The sequence below is a fragment of the Natator depressus genome, chromosome 2 (assembly GCF_965152275.1).
Source record: "Natator depressus isolate rNatDep1 chromosome 2, rNatDep2.hap1, whole genome shotgun sequence".
NCBI classification, from domain to species: domain Eukaryota; kingdom Metazoa; phylum Chordata; order Testudines; family Cheloniidae; genus Natator; species Natator depressus.
In genome coordinates, this window is record NC_134235.1 from 10626223 (window position 1) to 10651726 (window position 25504).

The 25504-nt window shown below is 39.8% G+C and overlaps 1 protein-coding gene across 4 annotated transcripts in view; it reads left to right on the forward strand.

The window, feature by feature from the left end:
* Nucleotides 1-25504, forward strand: part of TRAPPC9 (trafficking protein particle complex subunit 9) — an 806604-nt gene that overhangs the window by 435116 nt on the left and 345984 nt on the right. For all 4 annotated transcript variants that reach the window (XM_074943804.1, XM_074943805.1, XM_074943807.1 and 1 more), the window contains one exon: nucleotides 15669-15759. In XM_074943804.1, coding sequence (XP_074799905.1) covers nucleotides 15669-15759 — 91 coding nt within the window. The remainder of the gene's footprint in view (nucleotides 1-15668; nucleotides 15760-25504) is intronic.

Sequence of the window (25504 nt, forward strand, 5' to 3'; positions counted from 1 at the left end):
ATCGAGTGACCAAAGAGATTGAAGTGTTCTCCGACTGGTTTTTGAATGTTATAATTCTTGACATCTGATTTGTGTCCATTTATTCTTTTACGTAGAGACTGTCCAGTTTGGCCAATGTACATGGCAGAGGGGCATTGCTGGCACATGATGGCAAATATCACATTGGTAGATGTGCAGGTGAATGAGCCTCTGATAGTGTGGCTGATGTGATTAGGCCCTATGATGGTGTCTCCTGAATAGATATGTGGACATAGTTGGCAATGGGCTTTGTTGCAAGGATAGGTTCCTGGGTTAGTGGTTCTGTTGTGTGGTTGCTGGTGAGTATTTGCTCCAGGTTGGGGGGCTGTCTGTAAGCAAGGACTGTCCTATCTCCCAAGATCTGTGAGAGTGTTGGGTCATCCTTCAGGATAGGTTGTAGATCCTTAATAATGCGTTGGAGAGGTTTTAGTTGGGGGCTGAAGGTGATGGCTAGTGGCATTCTGTTATTTTCTTTGTTGAGCCAGTCCTGTAGTTAGTAACTTCTGGGTACTCTTCTGGCTCTGTCAATCTGTTTCTTCTCTTCAGCAGGTGGGTATTGTAGTTGTAAGAACTCTTGATAGAGACCTTATAGGTGTTTGTCTGAGGGTTGGAGCAAATGCGGTTGTATCGTAGAGCTTGGCTGTAGACAATGGATCGTGTGGTGTGGTCTGGATGAAAGCTGGAGGCATGTAGGTAGGCATAACCATCAGTAGGTTTCCGGTATGGGGTGGTGTTTATGTGACCATTACTTCTTAGCACCGTAGTGTCCAGGAAGTGGATCTCTTGTGTGGACTGGTCCAGGCTGAGGTTGATGGTGGGATGGAAATTGTTGCAAAGGTTCTCTGGCAGACCCTGTCTTATATACCTTGTAAGGCTAAGAAAGTGGACTCATGATATCAAGACCCTCATCAAGACTTTGGTGATTTCTTTAACCACCCAGTTCCTGATTCTTTGCTGATCACAGCCACTAATAAACGGTGTCATCAATCCCAATCTAAAGCCACTCCAAAGGGTAAGGAATGTAATAGATTAGATTTATATGATTTGTAAGAATTTTTGCACTTCCACATTTGAAATAAGGGTTGCCAGTTATCAGTTTTATCTAAAAATAATTTTATTATTTCTCTATCATTTCCAAGTTTGCTGACAAGTTGCCAGAGCAGTATAGGGGCCAGTTTCTATCTTTGGTTTCTGATGGTCAATCTGCAGCTTGTACATGTCTTCAGGCAGCCATAGATGCTGCTGACACTGCCTTACCACTGCAGTCTTTGTGAAACATTCGTCCTGGTTGCAAGTTTCTGGCATTCCAAAGAAGTTGCAGCGTACAATAGAAGATTTATCTTTTGAGAGGTCTAAGTTGTTTTCTGCCAAAACAGTCGATGCTGTGTGTGCACTGAAAAACTCTAATGCAACACTTCACTCACTAGGAGTTTACACTCCAGCTATGAAAACTGTTTAGTCCATAATCTTATTCCATACCCTCTTTCTATCAGAGGCCTCAGTATGTTTCTAAGAGAAGGTTAACACTCCTCCATGTCACCAGCCATCTTTGGCTGTGACAGGCCGTTCTGACCTCGAAGACAACTGCAGCCTCAAAGCAATTGTTTTGACTTCTCAGTCGATGACAGCGCTCTGATTATATCTCCTCCCTTTGGATCATGCCTTTCCCTTTATTATGCTTTGGAAAACATCACATAGGCCAAGTGGGTACTCAGCACAGTAAAAGAGGGATATGTTATCCAAGGCACCTCCTTCCCGTTCCCCATCCCTTTTCAGGGACCCTTCTCATGAGAATTATGCTGTCTTCTAGAATGAAGAGCTACAGAATAAAATCCTTACCAGCATAGAGGAAAAGGCTTCTATTCCCAGTACTTACTGGTCCCAAAGAAATCTGGTGGCCTCTGCCCCATTCTAGCTCTATAAAAGCTGAACTACTTTATCAAGAAAATCAAGTTCAGAATGGTTATCCTCTCTTCTTTTATCCCTTCCCTAGAGATTGGTATGCTGACCTCGATTTATGAGACTCATGCTTACACTTGGCAATGAATCTTTGCCACATGATTGATCTTCAGTTTATGGTGCGCCCCATCCAGTACCACTACATGGTACTTCCGTTCAGTTTATCAGTCCCAGCGGTCTGCACCACATGCATAGCTGTAGTAGCAGCCCACCTCGGTTGCTTGGACTTTCAGATTTTTCCTTATCTGGATGATAGTCTAGTTTATGCACCATCAAGCAACCAGGTCCAACACATCGTCCTAGTCATCAGACTTTTCCTCCCATCTAGGCCTGAAATTAAATTTGGACAAGTCATCATTACAACTGACTCCGCACATAACTTTCATAGGAACAGAGGTTGTGGGGGGTGGAAAGGGGTCGGGGCAGTCGGGGACAGGGAGCAAGGGGTGGTCGGATAGGGGGTGGGGTCCTGGGGGAGCAGTCAAATGCCCGACAGAAGTTTAAAAATAGTACATCAACACTATTACGTTTTAGCCAAACTTGTAATATCATTTAAAATATATATATCAAGTTAATTTGACAAGCCGTTGGCATTAATCATATTACCCTCTTTTAATGCTTTATTAATCAAGTCCTGTATAAGCTGTTAAATTATTATGCCCAGGCTCAGTGTTAGGGAGACAGGCCTATAGTTACTCAGGTCATCCTGTTTACCTTTTAAATACATTCGCACAATAGCTTTCGTCCAGTCTTCTGGAACTTCTCTAGTGTTCCGAGAGTTACTGAAAATCAGCATTAATGGTCCAGCAATCTACTTGGCTAGCTCTTTGAAAAAACTTGGATGCAGAGCTGCTGATTTAATAAATGTTTAGCTTTAGTCACTGCTGTTTAACATCCTCCTGAGTTACTGTTTGAATGGAAAGTACGTTATCATCATTATCATATGATCTGACTGCATCATCTGGCTTTTTCTCAAATACAGAAGAGAAATATTTATTGAACACTTCTGCCTTTTCTGCATTATCATGGACAGTTCTACCATTTCCATCTAATAATGGAGCAATACTACTGTTAGGAATCCTTTTGTACCTAAATACTTGAAACACTCCTTGTTATTGTTCTTATCACTGCTGGACATATTTTTCTCCTGGTGCATTTTTGCTTCAGTTATCAATTTTCTACAGTTCCTAGCTTCTGTTTTGTATTCATTACTAATCAACTTGCCGTTTTTTCCATTTGTTACATATGTTACATACATTTTTTTATAACTGCTTTCACTTTTATAATATCTTTCTCTTCAGTCTAGACCAGGGTGGGCAAACTTTTTGGCCCGAGGGCCACGTCGGGGTTGCAAAACTGTATGGAAGGTGGGCTAGGGAAGGCTGTGCCTCCCCAAACAGTCTGTCCCCGCCCCCTGACTGCCCCCCTCAGAACCCCCAACCCATCCAATCCCCCCCCCCTTGTCCCCTGACAGCCCCCTCCTGAGACCCCCTGACCTTAACCACTCCCCCAGGACCCCACCCCCTATCTGACCCCCCCTTGCTCCCTGTCCCCTGACTGCACCGACCCCTATCCACCCCCCCAACCCCTGACAGGCCCCTTGGGACTCGAACACCTATCCAACCGCTCCCTGTCCCCTGACTGCCCCCCGGGACTCCCACGCCTATCCAACCCCCCCATCTCCTGACCGCCTCCCCCCCCCCGAACCTCCGCCACATCCAACCGCCCCCTGCTCCCTGTCCTCTGACTGCTCCCTGTGACCTCCCGCCCCTTATCCAACCCGCCTCCCCGCTCCCTTATCATGCCACTCAAAGCAACATGTCTTGCCGCCCGGCCGGAGCGCACAGCCCCGCTGCCCGGAGCACTGCCCACACAGCGGCGTGGCTGCGGGGGAGGGGCCGGGGGTAGCCTCCCCAGTTCGGAGCTTAGGGGCTGGGCAGGAAGGTCCCGCGCGCCGCAGTTTGCCTGCATCTGTCTAGACCCTTAGCAGTGGCCAAGAGGTAAAGATTATTTCTTTGAGATCTGTTTTCTAAGCTGTCCTGTTTTTCTTCCATTTTGTGTAGTCTAAGCTTTCAGGAGGCAGTTTCTTCTTTATTTTCACTGGTTTTATTGGCAGTCCTTTGTAGCTCATTTTCCAAGTGAGACATTTGGGATTTTACATCACATACAACCTTAGAGAGGCCACAAATATGTTTGGAGATTGAATCCAGTCTGTGAGAAATTCTTTCAGTGGCTGGGCTATGTTCTGCTGTGCCCTTGTGGTCTTCCCCTTCAGTTGCTTAGGTGATTCAGGCTTAGGTCTTTTGTTGCCTCTCATTGTTTCATTGGAATCCATATTCAACAGTTTGAAGTTCATCCAGGGGATTAATTCAAATGTTTGACAGAAACTTAATTTCAGATTTGTTAGGACAGTATTTATTAGAGATGAATTAATATATGGGGAGTGAGGAGATGCGGGACTAGGCAGCCATCTTCTGTGTGGGTACCATGTGACACCCTGATGATGACATTTTATTTTTGGGGTTAAGGTTGTTAAAAGTTTTACTGATAAGTATGTCAATTATATATCCTTTCACTTAAATGGGACATTTAAAACAAGACTAGGCAAAAACTAGGCAAATAGAAAATGCTTTAAATTATAATCTAGCATTGATAGGGCTATGGTTTAGACAGCCTAATATATCTCTTCCGTCTAATTTCTATGATTCATTCCACCCTGATGTGTATTTTGATCAGTTTTAGAAATAGTTTACATTTGCATGCAGATCATTCATCTCTTGGGGTAGCTTTGTGATTTTTAGAATGCTAAATAAATATTTATTTATACTCACATTGTACTTTGTAATAAATCTCCTTTACTGCCTCATTTTTCTCAAAAAACAAGTGAGGTTTCATTGGTCCATCTGGCTGATTGAGATCAGCAAATCGAGTTTATCTTGTTTTTCAGAACCTAAACAAGTGCCTTTAGCAAGATCAAAACAACACCATAATCAGCATTCCAAAAGTTCAAAATGCAAATGAGAAAACAGATTTATGGTAAACAGTGTTCATTAATCATTTAAAACAGTTTTTCATTAGTATAATTTCTATTTATGAAAATTTGCTAATTTATTTATGCTGAAGTAGGACTGGGATGCATTCATCCACCTGTATTTATTCATACAGAAACTGACAAGTGTGACGTAAAAAACATCTTCACCATGCCTGAGGTGAAACACTGCACAGCAGATAGAAAACAATTAAGGGATTTAAAACGGAAAACAATTTGATAAATCTGTACCAAATTCCTTTTTAGCATCACATTTCAAACAAAATATATTCAGTAGGTTGTACTTTAGTTATATGGTGTCTTCAGAACAGTGATTAGTGCCTTCCTCTCTCCACTGGAAGGATGCTCTGTCTTTACTCACTCAGCTATAGTATGATTTATTAAGGATCTGATCAGGAAATTCCCATCAGTGCTTAAACCTACCTCTCAATGAGACCTTAACATTGTCCTGTCCAAGCTCACTAGTCCACCTTTCAAACACACGGTGACTTGTACCATAGCCCATATATCCATGAAAGTAGTGTTCTGAGTTGCTATCACCTCAGCTAGGAGGGTCAGTGTGCTTGGCACCATCATGGAGGACCCACCTTATACATTGTTTCACAAAGAAAAGGTTTCTCTTCAACTACACCCCAAGAGACTTCACTCCCTCAGCGTCCTATGTTCTACCTGCAAAGAGCAAACCCTTTAAAAAATCGAGACATTCTAACACCATAGTAGAGAGGTTGCGTGGACAAGCCATATCCTCCGAGGGGATTTCCAAATTGGTCTCAGGCTGCATCTTAGAGCACTACAAGTTAGCAAACATTCCTCCCTCTGAGCTCCCTATTGCGTCCCTATCAGATGTTCCACAACAGGACATCTGCAGAGCAGCCACTTGGAATTCAGTCCACACATTTTTGATGCACTATTGCCTAGTTTATGTCCCGGCCCACAGATGCACCAGTGGGGTCGGCAGTATTGCAAATATGTTTGCTACCAGCTTCCTCGCACCTCCTCCAGTCTGAACGCTGTTTGCCAATCACCCATGTGTGGGATACATATAGGGACCACCACCAGAAGTAGTGGAGGTTACTTACTATAACTGAAGGTTCTTTGATACATTTGGTCCCTGTCTGTATTTCACTACCTGCCCTCCATCCCTCTGCTTTGGACCCAGTTGGATTTACAGTAAGAAGAGGAACTAGAGAGGCATTGACCTGCAGTGCCTATTATACCCTCTGTCAGGAGCAAAAGGAGATGCACTGTACATGTGTGGGACGACAGACATTGCTTGGAAGAACTTCTGGACTTGGGCACAATAGTGTGCATGCGTTCCCATGTGTGGAATTCAAATAGCGACCATACATCTCGAAGAACTTCCAGTTACAGTAAGTAACCTCCACTTTTTTTTTAAATAAATTTCCGGCTCATTCTATCTTATTTTAAAAGCAACTAAATAGTCATTTAAAATGCACAATCTGCAACATAAAATCAGTAAATCACATTAAAGATCCTGGGGATAACCCTTTCAGTATAGAACAAAAGGAAATTCATTTTCCCTTTTAATGGGTGAGAAAAGCCATAGAATCTGAATGCATCTTTCATGTAAATTTCACGTATCTTGATTTTTTCTAAAGTTAGCATTGTTTGTTTTAAATGATCAAATATGTTGTTCTTTCCATTGCGGTAGCATCCAGAGGCACCAGGCAGTCATAAAGTTTCATTTTGTAAGGTGGTGTGCAGACACATAGTATGAGACACCCTACCCCCAAAGAATTGATAATGTAAGGAAATCATAAATTGTACTTCTTATTCCTACAGTAACTGTGCTAAAATAGATAATCGGTCCTCACACCATGAAACTAAACGTTATAATTTTACTTATTTTGTTTGCAAGCTCTTTGGGGCAGGGTCTTTGTTATATGCTTGTCTAGTGCCTAACACAGTGGGTCTGGGGCCCCTGGGTGTTATTGTAATGCAAATATGTGATAGTAACTGAAACACAATCTCATGGTTCTATCCTCCAGGCTAACACCCACCACCCCTTGTCTTTTCTAATATTTGTGATAGCCCTCTAATTAAACTATGACTTTTATTTAATGTATTTAAGAATGAATGTGTAATTTTAAACCAAAAAATATATATGTAAAAATGGTGAGACAAGGTGGGTGAGGTAATACCTTTTATTGGACCAACTTTTATTGATGAGCGAGACAATCTTTCAAGCTTACATAAAGCTCTTCTTCAGGTCTGGGAAACATAATCACAGAGTGTCACAGCACACAAAGAGCCAGCTTCCTTCAGGACACAACCAACCTTCTTCACAAACTCTGCAGTGATGTCCAGGTTGGGAGGATGGGAGGGATGTTGTTGGTGTCTGGAGTTTGTGGAGGAGGTCAGTTTGTGGAGGAGGTCAGAGTACATTTCTCAGATCTGAAGGAGAACTCTGTGTAAGCTCGAAAGCTTGTCTCTCTCATCAACAGAAGCTGGTCCAATAAAAGATATTACTTCACCCACCTTGTCTCTCTAATATCCTGGGACCGACACTAAGATGGTGTCATCTTAGTCCACAAATCCACTCCCTGGGTGTATTTAGGAGTTGTATCAGCTAGCTGTATTGACTGAGTTTTTCTGCTGGTTGCTGCTGGGACTTCTACAGAACCAGCAGAGAGATAAGACAGTGATTGGGATCCTATTCCTTCTTCTATATCATCAATAGAAAAGTTTACTGAGGGGTGCACAGGTGTTATGGAGGAAGGACAACACAGTTGCACAGATGTAACTGAGGACATAATTTGATGGTTAGAAACTTAATAGTTGGTGATACTAGATTCTTTCCTTCATATTGACAGGTTTCAGAGTAACAGCCGTGTTAGTCTGTATTTGCAAAAAGAAAAGGAGTACTTGTGGCACCTTAGAGACTAACCAATTTATTTGAGCATAAGCTTTCGTGAGCTACAGCTCACTTCATCGGATGCATACTGTGGAAAGTACAGAAGATCTTTTTATACACAAAACCATGAAAAAATGGGTGATTACCACTACAAAAGGTTTTCTCTCCCCCCACCCCACTCTCCTGCTGGTAGTAGCTTATCTAAAGTGATCACTCTCCTTACAATGTGTATGATAATCAAGGTGGGCCATTTCCAGCACAAATCCAGGGTTTAACAAGAATATCTGGGTGGGGGGAGGGGAGGAAAAAACAAGGGGAAATAGGTTACCTTGCATAATGACTTAGCCACTCCCTACAACACTACAAAAAGAAGGATTCTAGGTGGACTCCTCCTGAAGGTCAAGACAGCAGACTGGACTTCTGCATAGAGTGCTTCTACTGGCGTGCACGGGCTGAAATTGTGGAAAAGCAGCATCACTTGCCCCACAACCTCAGCCGTGCAGAACACAATGCCATCCACAGCCTCAGAAACAACTCTGACATCATAATCAAAAAGGCTGACAAAGGAGGTGCTGTCGTCATCATGAATAGGTCGGAATATGAACAAGAGGCTGCTCGGCAGCTCTCCAACACCACTTTCTATGAGCCATTACCCTCTGATCCCACTGAGAGTTACCAAAAGAAACTACAGCATTTGCTCAAGAAACTCCCTGAAAAAGCACAAGATCAAATCCGCACAGACACACCACTAGAACTCCGAGCAGGGATATTCTATCTGCTACCCAAGATCCATAAACCTGGAAATCCTGGGCGCCCCATCATCTCAGGCATTGGCACCCTGACAGCAGGATTGTCTGGCTATGTAGACTCCCTCCTCAGGCCCTACGCTACCAGCACTCCCAGCTACCTTCGAGACACCACTGACTTCCTGAGGAAACTACAATCCATCGGTGATCTTCCTGATAACACCATCCTGGCCACTATGGATATAGAAGACCTCTACATCAACATTCCACACAAAGCTGGACTACAAGCTCTCAGGAACACTATCCCCGATAATGTCACGGCTAACCTGGTGGCTGAACTTTGTGACTTTGTCCTTACCCATAAATATTTTACATTTGGGGACAATGTATACCTTCAAATCAGCTGCACTGCTATGGGTACCCGCATGGCCCCACAGTATGCCAACATTTTTATGGCTGACTTAGAACAACACTTCCTCATCTCTCGTCCCCTAACGCCTCTACTCTACTTGCGCTATATTGATGACATCTTCATCATCTGGACCCATGGAAAAGAAGCCCTTGAGGAATTCCACCATGATTTCAACAATTTCCATCCCACCATCAACCTCAGCCTGGTCCAGTCCACACAAGAGATCCACTTCATGGACACTACAGTGCTAATAAACGACTGTCACATAAATACCACCTTATACCGGAAACCTACTGACCACTATTCCTACCTACATGCCTCCAGCTTTCACCCTGACCGCACCACACGATCCATTGTCTACAGCCAAGCTCTGCGATACAACCACATTTGCTCCAACCCCTCAGACAGAGACAAACACCTACAAGATCTCTGTCAAGCATTCTTACAACTACAATACCCACCTGCGGAAGTGAAGAAACAGATTGATAGAGCCAGAAGAGTTCCCAGAAGTCACCTACTACAGGACAGGCCTAACAAAGAAAATAACAGAACGCCACTAGCCGTCACCTTCAGCCCCCAACTAAAACCCCTCCAACGCATTATTAAGGATCTACAACCTATCCTGAAGGATGACCCAACACTCTCACAAATTTGGGAGACAGGCCAGTCCTTGCCTACAGACAGCCCCCCACCTGAAGCAAATACTCACCAGCAACCACACAACAGAACCACTAACCCAGGAACCTATCCTTGCAACAAAGCCCGTTGCCAACTGTGCCCACATATCTATTCAGGGGACACCATCACAGGGCCTAATCACATCAGCCACACTATCAGAGGCTCGTTCACCTGCACATCCACCAATGTGATATATGCCATCATGTGCCAGCAATGCCCCTCTGCCATGTACATTGGTCAAACTGGACAGTCTCTACGTAAAAGAATAAATGGACACAAATCAGATGTCAAGAATTATAACACTCATAAACCAGTCGGAGAACACTTCAATCTCTCTGGTCACATGATTACAGACATGAAAGTTGCGATATTACAACAGAAAAACTTCAAAACCAGACTCCAGAGAGAGACTGTTGAATTGGAATTCATTTGCAAATTGGATACAATTAACTTAGGCTTGAATAGAAACTGGGAGTGGCTAAGTCATTATGGAAGATAACCTATTTCCCCTTGTTTTTTCCTCCCCCTCTCCCCCCCCAGACATTCTTGTTGAACCCTGGATTTGTGCTGGAAATGGCCCAACTTGATTATCATACACATTGTAAGGAGAGTGATCACTTTAGATAAGCTATTATCAACAGGAGAGTGGGTTGGGGGGGGGGGGTTGGGAGAAAACCTGGATTTGTGCTGGAAATGGCCCAACTTGATTATCATACACATTGTAAGGAGAGTGATCACTTTAGATAAGCTATTACCAGCAGGAGAGTGGGGTGGGGGGAGAGAAAACCTTTTGTAGTGGTAAACACCCATTTTTTCATGGTTTATGTGTATAAAAAGATCTTCTGTACTTTCCACAGTATGCATCCGATGAAGTGAGCTGTAGCTCATGAAAGCTTATGCTCAAATAAATTGGTTAGTCTCTAAGGTGCCACAAGTACTCCTTTTCTTTTTCCTTCATATGTATCTTGACCGTCATATTCCAGCTTGACTGTAGCTCTGGCAATTATTATAAGCATTTGTTACTTATTAATTGCACACATTTCATGTGAAAATCTTTGAGACAATAAGCATGGCAGCTCACAATGCCACTGTTACACAGATGTTTTTTAGCGTAGGATGGCACATTAAAGGAAGACAACTTGTGACTAGCTGGTAGAGGTAGCAATATTTATTTGCATTATTTTTTATGTGAATCCTGGCTGTTGATGACTTTCAGGGCTTCCAAGTATTGTCTCAAGGATAGCTGAAGCCTTGGACATCAAGACAAGGATGATTCAAGATAACACGCCCAAGCTGTTAGATATCCTAAGCTCCACTTAGCAAAAGGACTGTGACACACCCAGGCCTTGCTTCTCCTGAGTTCAAAGCTAGTAGAAAAGTGCTACCAAGTCCTCCTCCATAAGGACTTTGAACATTTTTACATGCACCCAGCCCTGGGGCTGTTTGTAGTTTCTGCAGTCCAAGAAAAGGCCAGGCCCACCAAGGGGATTCCAAAAGAGAAGCATCCCAAGAAACTAGACCTCTGGCCAACATGCTTGGCTTGTCAGATGCACACCAATTCCACATCGCAAACCTGTTTGCTAAGTACTGTCTCTGAGTTTGAGAAAGAGTGACCTTCCTATCAAAGCTTCTGCGGGAATGCAGGGAGGAGCTAAGAGATACAATCAAAGAAGGGCAGTTGGTAGCCAAAACAGTGCTATAAATTGTAGTGGATGAGTCTGAAGTGGCTGCTTAATCCATGGCCACAGCTGTTACAAGGCACCAAGCCTTCTGCTTAGAGGCATTTGGGATTCTGAAAGAAGTCTAGGCAACAATGGAGAATCTACCCTTCAAGGGCATGGACTTCTTCAGTAGCTGGAAGGATGTAGTGCTTCATTTCCTGAAGAATTTGAGGGAGACACTGAGGTTCTTGGTATTAACATTTTAACTTACCAGTGCCAGCTCCCTGAATGAGGGAGAACACTCTCTGATTCCCATGGTTGCCAACTGGAATGCCCTCTCAGAAAGTGACCCTTGTACTCTTGGAGGCACTCATCCTCCTCCTTCTCTATAAAACATTAGGGAGGCATCAGGTTTGATGGAGGAAGAAGGGGATGTGAAGAACACCACCACCCTGGAACTGATCTTCAGAAATCACCCTCCTTTCCATCGAGGAAGGTTGACGATTATAGCCAATAAATGGTGTGCTGAGTATTGTCATCCATGTCTACTCTGTCCAATTCCTTTCCTGTTCCCTACCAATCCCCCTTTCCTGTCCCTGTTCTGAGACCCTTCTCATGAGATCCTATGACAAAAAGAAGTCACCTCTGTGAGTCTAGGAGCTATGGAAGAGAGTCTGCAGGAGTAAAGGAGAAGAGTCTTCTATTCCCTATATTTCTTCATCCCAAAGAATAAAGTGGGCGGGGGGGGGGGGGAAGAGTTTCATCCTAATCTAGATCTTAGGATAATGAATGATCTCAGGTTCAGTATGATAATATTTGCCTTCATCATTTATCACTTCAGGCTAAGGACTGGTTTTTGTCTCTGAACTTACAGGATGCATACTTCTGCATTGCCATTCACCCCTCCCACAGGAAGTACCTGGGATGTATAGTGAAGCCATTCAACTGCATCAAGAACCTTTACAAAATGCCTTGCCATAGTGGTGGCAAGCCTAAGGAAAATGGGCGTTCACAACTATCTATATCTGGATAACTGGGTGATAAGAGGCAGATCATATCAGGAAACTCTTGACAAGCCTCATCAGTGTACTCTCTCTGTTTGCCCATCTGGTCTTCCTGGTGAACTATGAGAAATTGTCACTCATTCCATCACAGATGATAGAGTCCATATGGGTTAAGATAAATTTCATGACTGTCAGGGCCATAGGACAGATTCCTCTCACGTCACTTGTTACAGGACACGTTAATCTCATATTGGACTACGATGGTAAGGATTTGTCTCACATTGTGTTAGGCCATATGTCTCCATGTACTTCTTTGATGCCGCTTGATGGACTTCATCTTAGGCTGGCTCAGGTCAGTCTATTTCCTGATGAACCGCCAGATGACCAAGGCAGTCTTATCCCTCTCACATTCTTGTGGGGCTGACCTGAGGGCAGAGTCCTGGCCATGCCCAAAAAGGGCTACCATTCTAGATCCTGTCAGCATTCAAGGCATTAGTCACAGATTCATCTGGGTGGGCACACTTGCACCACCTACAGGTACAGGAGCATGGATCCCAGAGGTTCTGAAACTACATATAAATGTCTTAAGCCTGGCCACATCAGATTGATGTGGAAGGTGTTCCTCTGTATTCTATGCCATCCAGTAGTGCACTATATAAACTAGCAAGGGGGTGCTTGCTCTACCCCTCTCTGCAGACAGGTCATCAAGCTAGAGAATATATCCTACATACGTGGTATAACTCTGATAGCCATAAACCTATCAGGAATCAGCAATGACTTGGCAGACTACTTAAGCAGATAGTCTGTTACTAATCACAAGTGGTCATTGCAGTAATCCATCACCAAGTCAATATTACATCAATGGGGGAAACTGGTGATAGACTTGTTTGCCACAAAGGGCAACAAGGCACAGAGGAGGCATTAGCCTGGGATCCTTGCTGGATTTTTTCAGTCTGCAGTGGAATCAGGGCCTCCTTTATGCCTTGCCATCCGTTCCACTAATTCTGAGGGTAATTATAAAAGCAGACAAGACTAGGCCATCCTCATCCTTATCCTCATAGCTCTTTTGGCTGAGGCAGTTCTGGCTGACAGACCTGTTTATAAATGTCCATGTGACCACTGCTCACACTCTCTGGCACAACCCAAACCTGTTGTTGCAGGATCAGGGTTAAGTACTCCATCCAGGCCCAAAGTCTCTGGACCTGATTGCCTTGGGTGTTGGCTGGTTGAGCCATGAAAAGGAACTGCTCCTGGCATGTTCAGAAAATCCGTGCGGAGTAGAAAACTGTCCACAAACTGTCCATTATTCCTCAAAATGGAAAAGTTTCTTGATATGGGAAGACCAATATGATCTAGACGCAGTACAGGCCCAGGTATTGAGGATTCTAGATTATTTACTGCAATTGAAACACTCCAGACTCACTTAGTTTAATCAAGGCCCATCTGACAGCAATATCAGCATTTCATCTACTGCTAAGTCGTTCTCAGTCTTCTCTCATCTACTCCAACATGAGACCTCAGCATTATCCTTCTAAAGCTTATGGAGCACCCCTTCGAGCCCCTCTCAGGGAGTACCATCTTACTCTCAAAATGGTCTTTGTTGTGACCATAAGCTCAGCCAGAAGCCTGAGTGAGCATCAAACGCTTCTAGTGGAACCTCTGTATACCTCATTTAAAAAAAGACAAGGGGGTACTAAAATCTTATTAAAAATTCATCCTCAAGGTGGTTTCTGAGTTCCAGTTCAATCAATCAACTTAACTGTTGTCTTCCCAAAGCCACATTCCACACAATGGGAGAAGTAGCTCCACACCCTAGATGTATCCAGAGCTCTTCAATATTACGTTGACAGGACCAATCTTACAGACTGTCCCCATGTCTATTTCTAGCTATAACTGGCCACTCCAACGGTCAGGCCATTTCATAACAAAGACTTTCAATATGATTAACACATTGTATCTCACGGTGTTACCATGGATGTACTCTCTCACTGACTATTAAACTCACTCCAGCAGAGCCGAAAAGGAATTCTCAGCCTGTTTCAGCAAGGCTACTACATGGAGCAACCCACTCACATTTATCAAGCATTATGTGCTGGACTTTGCTCCTAGATTAAATGCCAAATTTGGGAGAATGGTATTCCAATCTGTAGATTCCAATGCAGCTAAGATTCCTGAAGAGGATGTTGCTTACCGGTAACCTACAGTGGGATCCTCACTGATACTTGAAGAAAGTATGGTTACTTACCCTACAGTAACTGTGATGTTTAAGATGATGATGTCTGTGTGAATCTGACAATCTGCCCTCTGTCCCTGTTTTTGTAGTCCTCAGCTACGACAGGGTGCAAGGAAACTGAGGAAGGGACAATGTCACTTTGCCCTTTTTATGCCCTCACATTGGAGTATGCGCTGCCCCCAATGGATACCGCTATTCCAAAGATTTTGAGCTTCTGCCTATGAGACACGTGCACGGCTACAATGAGATTCACACTGACTACATCTTGTAGAACCACAATTATCGTACGGTAAGACAAGTAATCTTTTTTTCTGTGCCCTTGCAGAAGCTGTTTTTGGACATGCAATTTATTTGATACATCTTTACTTGAACACTGTTTAATACGCTGCAAAATGCAAGAGGATTTATATCTGCACTCTTACTTCTCTAGAGTGCTTTGAATTCAAAGGCAGCCACTGCTTTTGTTTTTGTAAACTAATTTGTGACACTGTAGTTGCGTCAACCTATATACAGTGAAAATGAAATGGTGTGAATGTAAGGTATTTTTTACTTGAATTGACTGTTATATTAGCACTTATGAAATATGTATTTTTCAAGCCCCTACAGCCTGATTTCCCAATACAAGGAACTTGCTGTGCAACTTTGATTTCCTGGATTATGAGCTCTCTTAAATGAGCCCCTTTTGTAATAATGCATATAATTAAAGGAAGATATATAATGTGGCACACCTAAACAAGCATGAACCCAGTGCTTGTAAGTAAATTCATTGATTTTATTTAATAGTGATTTGTGGTTTACATTTTGTATTCAAGGAAAATAATCCTACATTTCCCTTTTATTACAAAGGCAAAGGTAAGTAGAATTGTTTGATAGGAGGAACTCCCATTTTCTCCCTTTTTTTTAATAAGTAGATATGAAATTTTGAATCTTTAATAAATCCTTAAGGTACAGTTTTGGTTTTCAGTAATCATAAATGTTTGTGCTACAGGCTCCCTTTCTCTCTGGATCAAAGTTTTCCTTAACTCTCATTTACCCTTCTTTGAAGCGTGAAGGGGAAGCAAGTGTAGAAGGAGTTCTTAATCAACTGGTCCTAGAGCATCTACAGTTGGCTCCTCTCCAATGGGGTGAGTAATGTCAAAAAGCATTCACGATCATTTAGGATGAGTATTGATTTCTAATCTTCTGTAATATGTATCTTACAGAGATTTATTACATAAAATCATCAAGTAATGTTTTGATAAGATGTACCATGTACAACATTGTTTACATTTTCATTTATTGATTGAAAATCTATGATGCAGAAGAGGTTAGTAGGAAATAGTTTTTTTTCCATGAATGCTTTGCTCAGCTGGAGAAAAGCTTATAATTTATATATCTATTGTCTTTAAAATGTATTAATGTTAAATATGGTGATAATAGTTTAGTGATACAGCTGATCAGGAATTTGTTCTTGCAAACAAATGTCCTAATGTTTTGTACAGGATGCAACTGTTCTTTACTTTTTCCTTACATATTACAGTATGTGGTGTAAAATAAGTTCTGTGTTTATCACTGATCCGTGATAAACTTCTTTTCAAGTATATTTATTACTGTATTCTAGAGATTTATATGACATTAACTTTTACTGGAAGGGTGATTGTTTGGCTAGCAAGGAAGAGCATTTTCTCATAATTATGCCTTACCTGTGTGAGCAGAGTCAATTTCACATGTAACAGTTATGTAAATGTGACTCCTGGGTAAGAGTGTCAGCAGTGTTCATTTAAGAGCCTGTGGTGGTTGATTTTTACAGCACTTTAGAACGGATTTAGAAGCATTTGTCCCACTGATTTTTGTTGGGGCGTGTGCTTCTAACTCCCATAGGAATATGTGAAAATCTCCCCCTGTGTTTCTGTATGATCCATCTTATTTAAAATGAAATCTTTTGGTTCTTCTCATATTCTTTCTTGCTTTCCCAATTTGGGTTTTCCTTCAACTTGCAAATTCCATTACTCCCTTTAATATAGCAAGAGTTTTGATTCATAAGAACTAAGTAGTCTTTTACATCCCTATTTAACATGGTAACTCTGTAGGTTAGGATCAGATGTTTGGTGGAGATACATGACTTGTTCTGATTCACAATACAATTCTTTTCTGCACAATAATCTTTGACTTCTTATATGGAACCTAATGGAAGGATGACAGACTTTGTCTTGTGTCAAGGATTTGAACTGTCATCTCTGTTTCTAAGGTTTGTGATATTTCCTGCCTTATAGTCAAGTGGGTTGAAATATCTCCTGGCCTATGGCGTGATATTCTTCCTTATTAAAACAAAGGATTCTAAGGGTCCTATGGCTCCAAAGGAATATACAATATTGTGGAAAAATGGCGTGAATGTTATTACATTGCTGATACAGTAAGATCAAAGGTAAGAAAATGAAAAGTTATGGAGCCAAGTTATGCCAGCAGAATATATGGTCTTTCCTTAAACCATACCTTGAGTTCTTGTTCACGTCTAATATTTTCCTTTTCTGCATATATTGTTAACTATAATGACTCAATTTTTATGTACGGTGTCAAAAAGTTATGTTAATGTGGGAACTGTGAATTATTTCCCTGGCTTTGTGTTTGTGTAAAATTCCTACCAGAATGTTACATTAAAAATGTATGGTATTTATTTCCCCTTTTTACCAAAAACAAAGAAGAAGAAAGATTCCACTTGCTTTTTTTAAAATTTCGATTGAAATATACAATCATTAAATCATGCATTGAGTTGAGGCTCTACATGTTTGGGGGCCAAGTATTCCAGAGTGAAATAATTGCAGTGGAAGTCACTGGGGACCCTCAGGAAGAGCCCCACCACAATGGGTGCCACTTCTGACACAATTGGAAGTGATCTGCACAAGTTATGGATGAGGGCTGGTCTCCACTAGTGGGAGATTAATGCTGCTGCAATCGATGCAGCAGGGATCGATTTAGCAGGTCTAGTGAAGATCCACTAAATTGACTGCAGAGCGCTCTCTGCTGGACCCAAGTACTCCAGCTTTCCAAGCAGAGTAAGGGAAGTCAACTGGAGAGTGTCGACACAGCGCTGTGAAGACACTGGGGTAAGTCGACCTAAGCTATGTCGACTCCAGCTATGTTATTCGCGTAGCTGGAGTAGCGTAACTTAGGTCAAATTACCCTGATAGTGAAGACAAGCCCAGAGACACAGTGTTATTGGAGGATCTGGGGAAGAAGTGTGTGTGTGTGTATGTATGTATGTATGTATATATAAAATATGATATCCTCTTGCCATTCATAGTTCAAATTGATAGGGAAAAGCACATAATGCATGCATAGTGCTCTGTATTGACTTGCTGATAACATGGGTGCCCCAGGAATACCTTCATGTTAAACATGAAGCTTGAAATTCAAACGGTTTTATCATCAGTGCAAAAATCTGTTGAAGTTGTGAAAAACACCATTTGTACATGCTCTGGTAACTCTTAAATGGCAGGATAGATTTTCTTCAAACTTCCTAAACAAATTAACTTCTGGCTGAGAATAATCATGAAAAGTGTCATCCCAAGAAGTAACTTGGGTGTGAGTCAGGACTTTGGCTTCTTAATTGTAAGTATAATCACCTCATACACTTATAATAATTACTATATATACTGCAGCCCTTAATTTCACTCTAAGCTTTGATTCTATAATAGCCGCACATGTAGATTTAATTTATTTAAAATGAACACAAAAGGTTTACACTGTTCAATTCCTTTTCATATTGTAGCCTGATTTAGGGTGCACTAATAATATAATTTATCAATTTGACGCCTTTTTAAAATTTAATTTTAAATTTAATATTAATTAGTATGGGTTTTTGGCTCTCCAGTCTGTTTGATCAGATCATCAGGCTCCACAGAATTTACAAAGGACCCTCGGGGGTATGACAGGAAGCTCACACTGAGACAGATATAGCCTTAAAGACTTTTTATTAAAATCAATAATAGTAAGTAAATGGTAAAATACTCAGAGTTACAAAGTTACAATTGTATTACTGCTTTTCAAAAGATGCATATGATAAGTTAGTATTATATGCAACAAAGCTTTGGTTAATAGACTCACACACTTCCTTGGTAACCTGGTGGTAAGAGACACGGGACCAGCCTTGCAGTTCAGGTTTCTCAGTTCTTGAGTGACAGATGCAGTGCTTAGAAAAAGTGAATGCTAAAAGTTATCAGAACTAACTTAGGGTTTACTTGACTAACTTAAACTTAAAATAAAAACCTAATAAACAAACTAAGAATAAAAACGTAGGGAAACCAAGCTTAGCCTCGTTCCCTTGAAACTTAAAGTTTAAGAAGAACAAGTATAGCCTACTAATAGTAGTAGTCATAGTAGATAGATAGAATAAAGTAAAATAAAATAGAAAGAGTGAGTGAAATGAAGTAAGATAGAATAAGTGAGAAAATGGAGCACTCTAGCGAGGTGGGTCACCTCATTTATAGGGCAAAGTGCTGGAAATCCTTCCTCCTATGCCCAAATTTCATTCCTCACCCACAAAATGTTAGGGTATGCTTACCCCATAGGCTAGTATGTTTGTGCATATTGATGAGAGGTATATACGCCCATAAGTTTCCTTATGTTGTACCTGTTAAGTCTGTGGGTACAACATTGAAAAAACCCCTATGCCAGTCTCCATTATCTATTGGTCTAGATAAAAGGTCATAGACATAGGTGTGGGTACTTATCTATTTAGGTAACAAGATATAGGTCAATTTTGCTTTCTGGGTAAAAGGTCTTAATATAGATATGCTAACTTTGACTTAGCTTAACATACAGGATATGGCCTGTAGGTCTCTTGCATTATAGCCAAACTTATTTTTAATATAAATCTATAAACCTATTATAATACATCAAATACTTACATTATAAGAAAAGATATATATGCAAGCAAGCAGGTTAGTCCCATAGGCTACAATATGGGACAAATGGGTAGCCAGGTATTGAACATTGATGATCAGAATTTAATCTATCCCAATTCCTGACGCAACTAATGTGAATTGTGAATTTTTTTTTTAGAAGACAGAGTAATAGTATTTGTTTTTAAATGTCTTCTTATGTGTGTCAACTGTATAGTATGGCGTAATTTATGAAGTGAAAGCAGCCAGTGATACAATTTTCTAAGGCTGAAGTACCAGTAAGGAGGTGAAAGTAATATTTAAAAGCAGGTTTAACATTTTTAATGGGCATTTCTGATAAAAGACACATTTAACATAAGCCAATATAAAAGATTTAAGACTATATGAAAAGGGCATCAGTCAGACTTTTAAAAGCTGTGTACTTCAGATCACTGCCGGACATTATTAGAATTTTGGTTTCAAATGAACTACAGTCTTCTGGAAATTAGGAATGCAAAATGTAGACCCAGTTAAGCAGCTGTTAGCATTATTTTGCTTGTGTGTTTGTTTGACAGCATTTCTTTTGGGATAACATTTTTTTCATGAGGCCATAGATTAGTGTCAGCAGTTTGAGAAGTTTTTTCTCTTAAACATTGAACTTTGAATAATCAGGAACTGGTTTTGCTTTGAGTTTTGTTATTTTGATGCTGTTATGTAAGAATTGCTTACATTTTATGCTGAGACTACTTGTATAGTATGATACATCACTTATTTGTACAATGCTTGTGTGTATTGACTGAAGCTTTTGTGACAATGATTTATAGCTAATGCTGTATGGCAGTAAGTTATATTTTACTGACACTCAGGCTCTGTGCTGTCTTTAGGAAAAGCTGACTGCTATAGTGAAGATTTACTGTAATTCATGCGAGCTGTAGCTCACGAAAGCTTATGCTCAAATAAATTTGTTAGTCTCTAAGGTGCCACAAGTACTCATTTTCTTTTTGCGAATACAGACTGACACGGCTGCTACTCTGAAACCTGTAATTCATCTGTTTTCATTAAAATTTCCGTGAGTACTTAACAATGCAGGTGACCGTTATAGCTTTATAAAAGCTGTTTTTCTAACCTCAGTATTTCTTTTAAATGACTATTTGGCATATAGTAATGTATGTTATACATTTTAAAAAATCTGATAAACATATTTTAATAGTTTGTCTTGTACATTTCAAAACTCTGTCTTGCTTTGGTAAGGTAATTTGGCAGAATACAATCAATAGTCTGTTAGATTAAATAAAATATAAAGAATCATATAATTCATTGTTAATGGTACTAAAATGTTTATCTGGGTTAGGAGTCAGGTCTGTTTTCAATGGCAGTAGGGACAGGGGAGAAAAGACCCCATTCAGTAGACTCCTTTGTAATGGATGTGGCATGAAATCCTAATATTATTAAGTGATTTGGGAAGAAATGCAAAATGGAAAGAGAGAAGTTGATCAGTGTAAAAATATTTAAAATTGGAAAGCTTATAAAGAAGGAAGATGTATCAAAGGTTAATGTGAGAGTTTTTAATGTGTTGTTAAAAATCGATTTTAAGATTTAGACCATCTTTTTAGAATGGAGTTGTCTATTATTAAGTGTAATAAATCACGTGTAATTGAAAAAGGTAATCTTGCTTAACACTAGCAAGTTCAACACTTTCTAAAATTTATGGCATATTTTCTTTGTACTACTGGGCATCAAACCAAATGTGGGAATAGTCTTTTTTTAAGTGCATATATGTTACCATTATCAAATCAAAGAAACATAATCTTACAAATGCCTAGTAAGCAAAAAGAGATTATGCTAAGGAGAATATTAATGGAAGTTTTATGGTTGGATTTCTGAGAGACCAATTGTAATTGCTTGAATTGCAACATTTTTCTTTTCTGATGTCTCTGTATATTTCATGCTGTTAAATTATACAAGAGAACAAAATTCTCTGGAGATGAAACCTTTATCAGTCTGTTAGTACTGTTCTGTGTTTTATAGTGAAATTATCATAGTTACAAATGTAATGAGCTAACTGTTGATGCTTAACAATTAATGCATGATACTGTTACAATATTTTAATACATACACCATAAGTTAAAATAATCTTTTTATGTAGATCAGTGTTCCAAATCATATTTTTTATCATAAAAGCAAGGTACAGAGCTAGGACTTGTGTTCTCACTATTTTAAACTGGGAGCAAGGAACTCCTGTGTTCTAATATCAGCTCTACTTCTGACTCCTTTTGGGTGAATTGTTTAAGCCATTGATTCTCAATCATTTTTATACCAGGACCCTGTGCTACAAGAGAAGTAGTTTTGAAATCCCCTTTATATAGTTTTGGGGCTTTCCTCCCATAAAGGAAAAAGGGTGTTCACAACCGATCCCATTCTTGGGATTGCAACCCTCTGGTTGAGATACCATATTTATTTGTACCTCGGGTTCCACACATGTAAAATGGAGATGATGATGATAAACTTCAGAAGCCTGGTGAGAATGAATTAATTAAGCTTACATAGTGCTTTAGAGTTGTAGCAAGCTATAAAAGTTCTAAAAAAGATTTTTGATAAATAGGACTGTCAAGCGATTAAAAAAATTAATCGCAATTAATCGCGATCATGTTTGTCTTAGCAATTGGCTGAACAAGAAGTAGGGCTGAGTGGACTTGTAGGCTCTAAAGTTATACATTGTTTTGTTTTTGAGTGCAGTTGTGTAACAAACAAAATCTAAATTTGTAAGTTTCACTTTCATGATAAAGAGATTGCACTACAGTACTTGTATGAGGTGATTTGAAAAATACTATTTCTTTTGTTTATCACTTTTACAGTGCAAATATTTGGAATAAAAAAATAATAATATAAAGTGAGCCCTGTATAGTTTGTATTCTGGGTTGTAATTGAATTCAATATATTTGAAAATGTAAAAAAAATCCAAAATATTTAATAAATTTCAATTGGTATTCTATTGTTTAGCACTGCAATTAAAACTGTGATTAATCATGATTAATTTTTTTGAGTTAATTGCGTGAGTTAATTGTGATTAATCGACAGCTCCACTTATAAAGCAAACCCTTGGCTTCCTTCAAAGCCCTTGAGACACTGAGTGAACAACTCAAATTGAATAATAATTATACACAGTATAAAGCAAAATAAACTCGGAAGGCCAAGCATGCTGGACTTGTGTAAGAATTGCACGTTAATCCTGCCACACCTGGATACAGTCCACAACTATCTTTTCATTAAGGGGAATTGTTTTTATATATGGGTGTCACCCTCTGAAGTTCTGAGTACATCAACTTCAGTGAAAGTGGATAGGAGTTGAAGGTGCTCCTCACCTTGCAGGATTGGACATTGTGTGATTACAAAGGCTTTCTCTGTGGGCTTGAAATATAACTAAGTTTCTGTTTTGAGGGTTTATTTAATGTCATTTTTGGGATTAATTTTAACAAATTTTGAGTTTGATGTAACTTCCAGAAATCCTGGGTATTGGGTGGGTGGTGGTTGCAGCTTTCTCTTTGTATATACTGTAATGAGTAGTGTATATTACATACATTGCTCGTTACAGTAGTATGTTCTGTAATGAGTAATCCCTTTATAATGTTTCAAACAGCACTATATTAAAGAGCATTAGGGAACTTTTAGTGTGCACCAGAAGAGTAAACAAAGACCAATTAATGTGCAACATGTTAGTGCATTTTAGAAATCACACACCCAAAGTGCACACTGCTGCTCTATGTAGACAAGCCCTTAGATACTAGTAGCAGCTTCCAGAGTGTTTCTGGTGTTTATTGGATAAACATAGATTTCAGCTTGTTGTTGTTGTTGTTATATATCAGGGAGGGGGGCGATGGGAGAGAGGGAAGTTTATTGGTTAAAACCAAAAATCAGAAATCCTAAATATAAATGTGGAAATTCTAGTGTTAGACTTTCCTCAACTCTAACAAAATGCCATATCTATTTTAGGTGATTTCCTTAGTAAATCTTTAATTAGCTTGTATATTTTCCATGGGATGCCTGAAAATGATGCCAGAGTAGTATGAACTCTCTCCCCACACACTGTACATGTACTTCAAGACAGTTTAAATTAAACACTGATGTCTCAAAGCATTGTACAGTACAGTAAATTGCATTTGCCACAGTGAGAGTTAAGAAAAAAAATAGAATTGCTTATATAGAATATACAGCATTGAAGAATCTCCAGCTCACAATTAAGAAAAGTAGTGCTAAATAGCTGTATTCTTGATTGCCAGTTTATAAGTACAGAATACTAAAACTTTTACAGAGAAATCAGAATATACCAGCTGTCCACTTGCCTCATGTAGGTTTATTATATTGAGAGGAGACTGAAAATTGAAGGCTAAATTTAAATTCCTCATAATGGGTAAATGGCATAAATATAAGAGGTGGATTTAACAGCTTCTCAAACAGCTTAATAAGCACATCAGCCATTTTAGGGCAGCTATCCTCTGGGTTGTATCCTCAAAATACCTTGGACAATATTTAGCAATATGTTGTTGCATTTTAAATGAGACAACTGTTATTGCAGGGGCCTTGACCACTGGTGCCCCTCAGCGCCTCCTATTATCTGCCTGTAGCATAAAATAATCTAGTCTCCTGTGGGTCTCATTTTGGTTGTTGGGTTTAGCGTGCAGGTGCTGGGTGGTGGTGGTCTGTGATATACAGGAGGTCAGATTAGATGATTTAGGAGGTCCCTTCTGGCATTAAACTCTGACTGTTATAACGACAATGATATATTAACAACAGTGAATAAATAAAATCACTGAACAGAAGCCATCTCTTAAATACACAAAGGTCCTTCCTCTCATGGAGCTTAAAAACAATGAATGAAACCGTTCATTTTATTTTGTAGCTTCTAGTCAGTCCTCTAATCGTAATTAAGCCTTTCAGCAATACATTTGATTAATTCTGATGGAGTACAGCAGTGTCAATTCCTAGTACCCTAGTACACATGCTATGAATGTTGGATTTTGCTCCTTCATAAGTCCAAGAATTTTTTTTTGATTACTTCTATTTTAGAATTAAAACAGCATTGGTGATATGGTCAGTAGAAAAGGAAATCTAGAATATCATTGAGAGAAATTCAAGAACAACTCATCTACACAGAAAAAGATCAATGTCTGATAGAAAGATTAAGAGGCTGCAGTTGGGAAACAACCTTGATTTTGTATGAATTCTGTTGCGTATCCTGAGCTTGCTACGCTGCCCCCCCCCTCCTCCTTTTAACAATCTACATGAGATGCAAGAAAAGTGGAAAAAGCTTTTAAGTATCCTAACAGCCTGAGAGGTGATGGGATAGTCTGGCAACAGCAAACAAGCAAGAAGCAGGGTGTTTTAGCTCCTGAGAAGTATCAAGAGACTAGGATAGTGCACTGAGAAAGGAACTAACTTGACAAAACTAAGACATTTGGCACATTTTAAAAATGTTTCTCAGGTGTCAACAAATGCCTCTGTATGACATACTTTGGATCAGCTGATTGTTCTAATTCTTATTGAAGTTTTACTTCCTAATGTTTTTATGATGATGAGCAAATGATGAATTTGAATTTCAGCTAATATTTGTTCCATATTAACTCAATTAAATAACTCAACTTTTTAAAATAAATGTCATGCAAAATCTTAGGCTTAGAATTTACTAATGTCAATTTACTTATTTAATAAAATATTGCTTAGAACAAGGTAATTCATATGAGAGAAATGAGCGGCATTGAGAGGAAAGAAAGGTGAACAATTAAATGACTAAAGTAGAAATGCTAAACATTTTTTATGAATTGTTAAGGGTTCATACAATAGAGTTGCTGAACTGGATATACTAGTTTTATAGAACAAATGTGATGATAGGAATAACCAGGAAAATGGATTGGAGTTTAAAATATTATATCAACACATACTTTATTGAGAGGATCTGAATTGGAATCCTCCCTGTGCTTTCAGGTGTCGCTTAGCTCATTCACAAGGCTCTGCT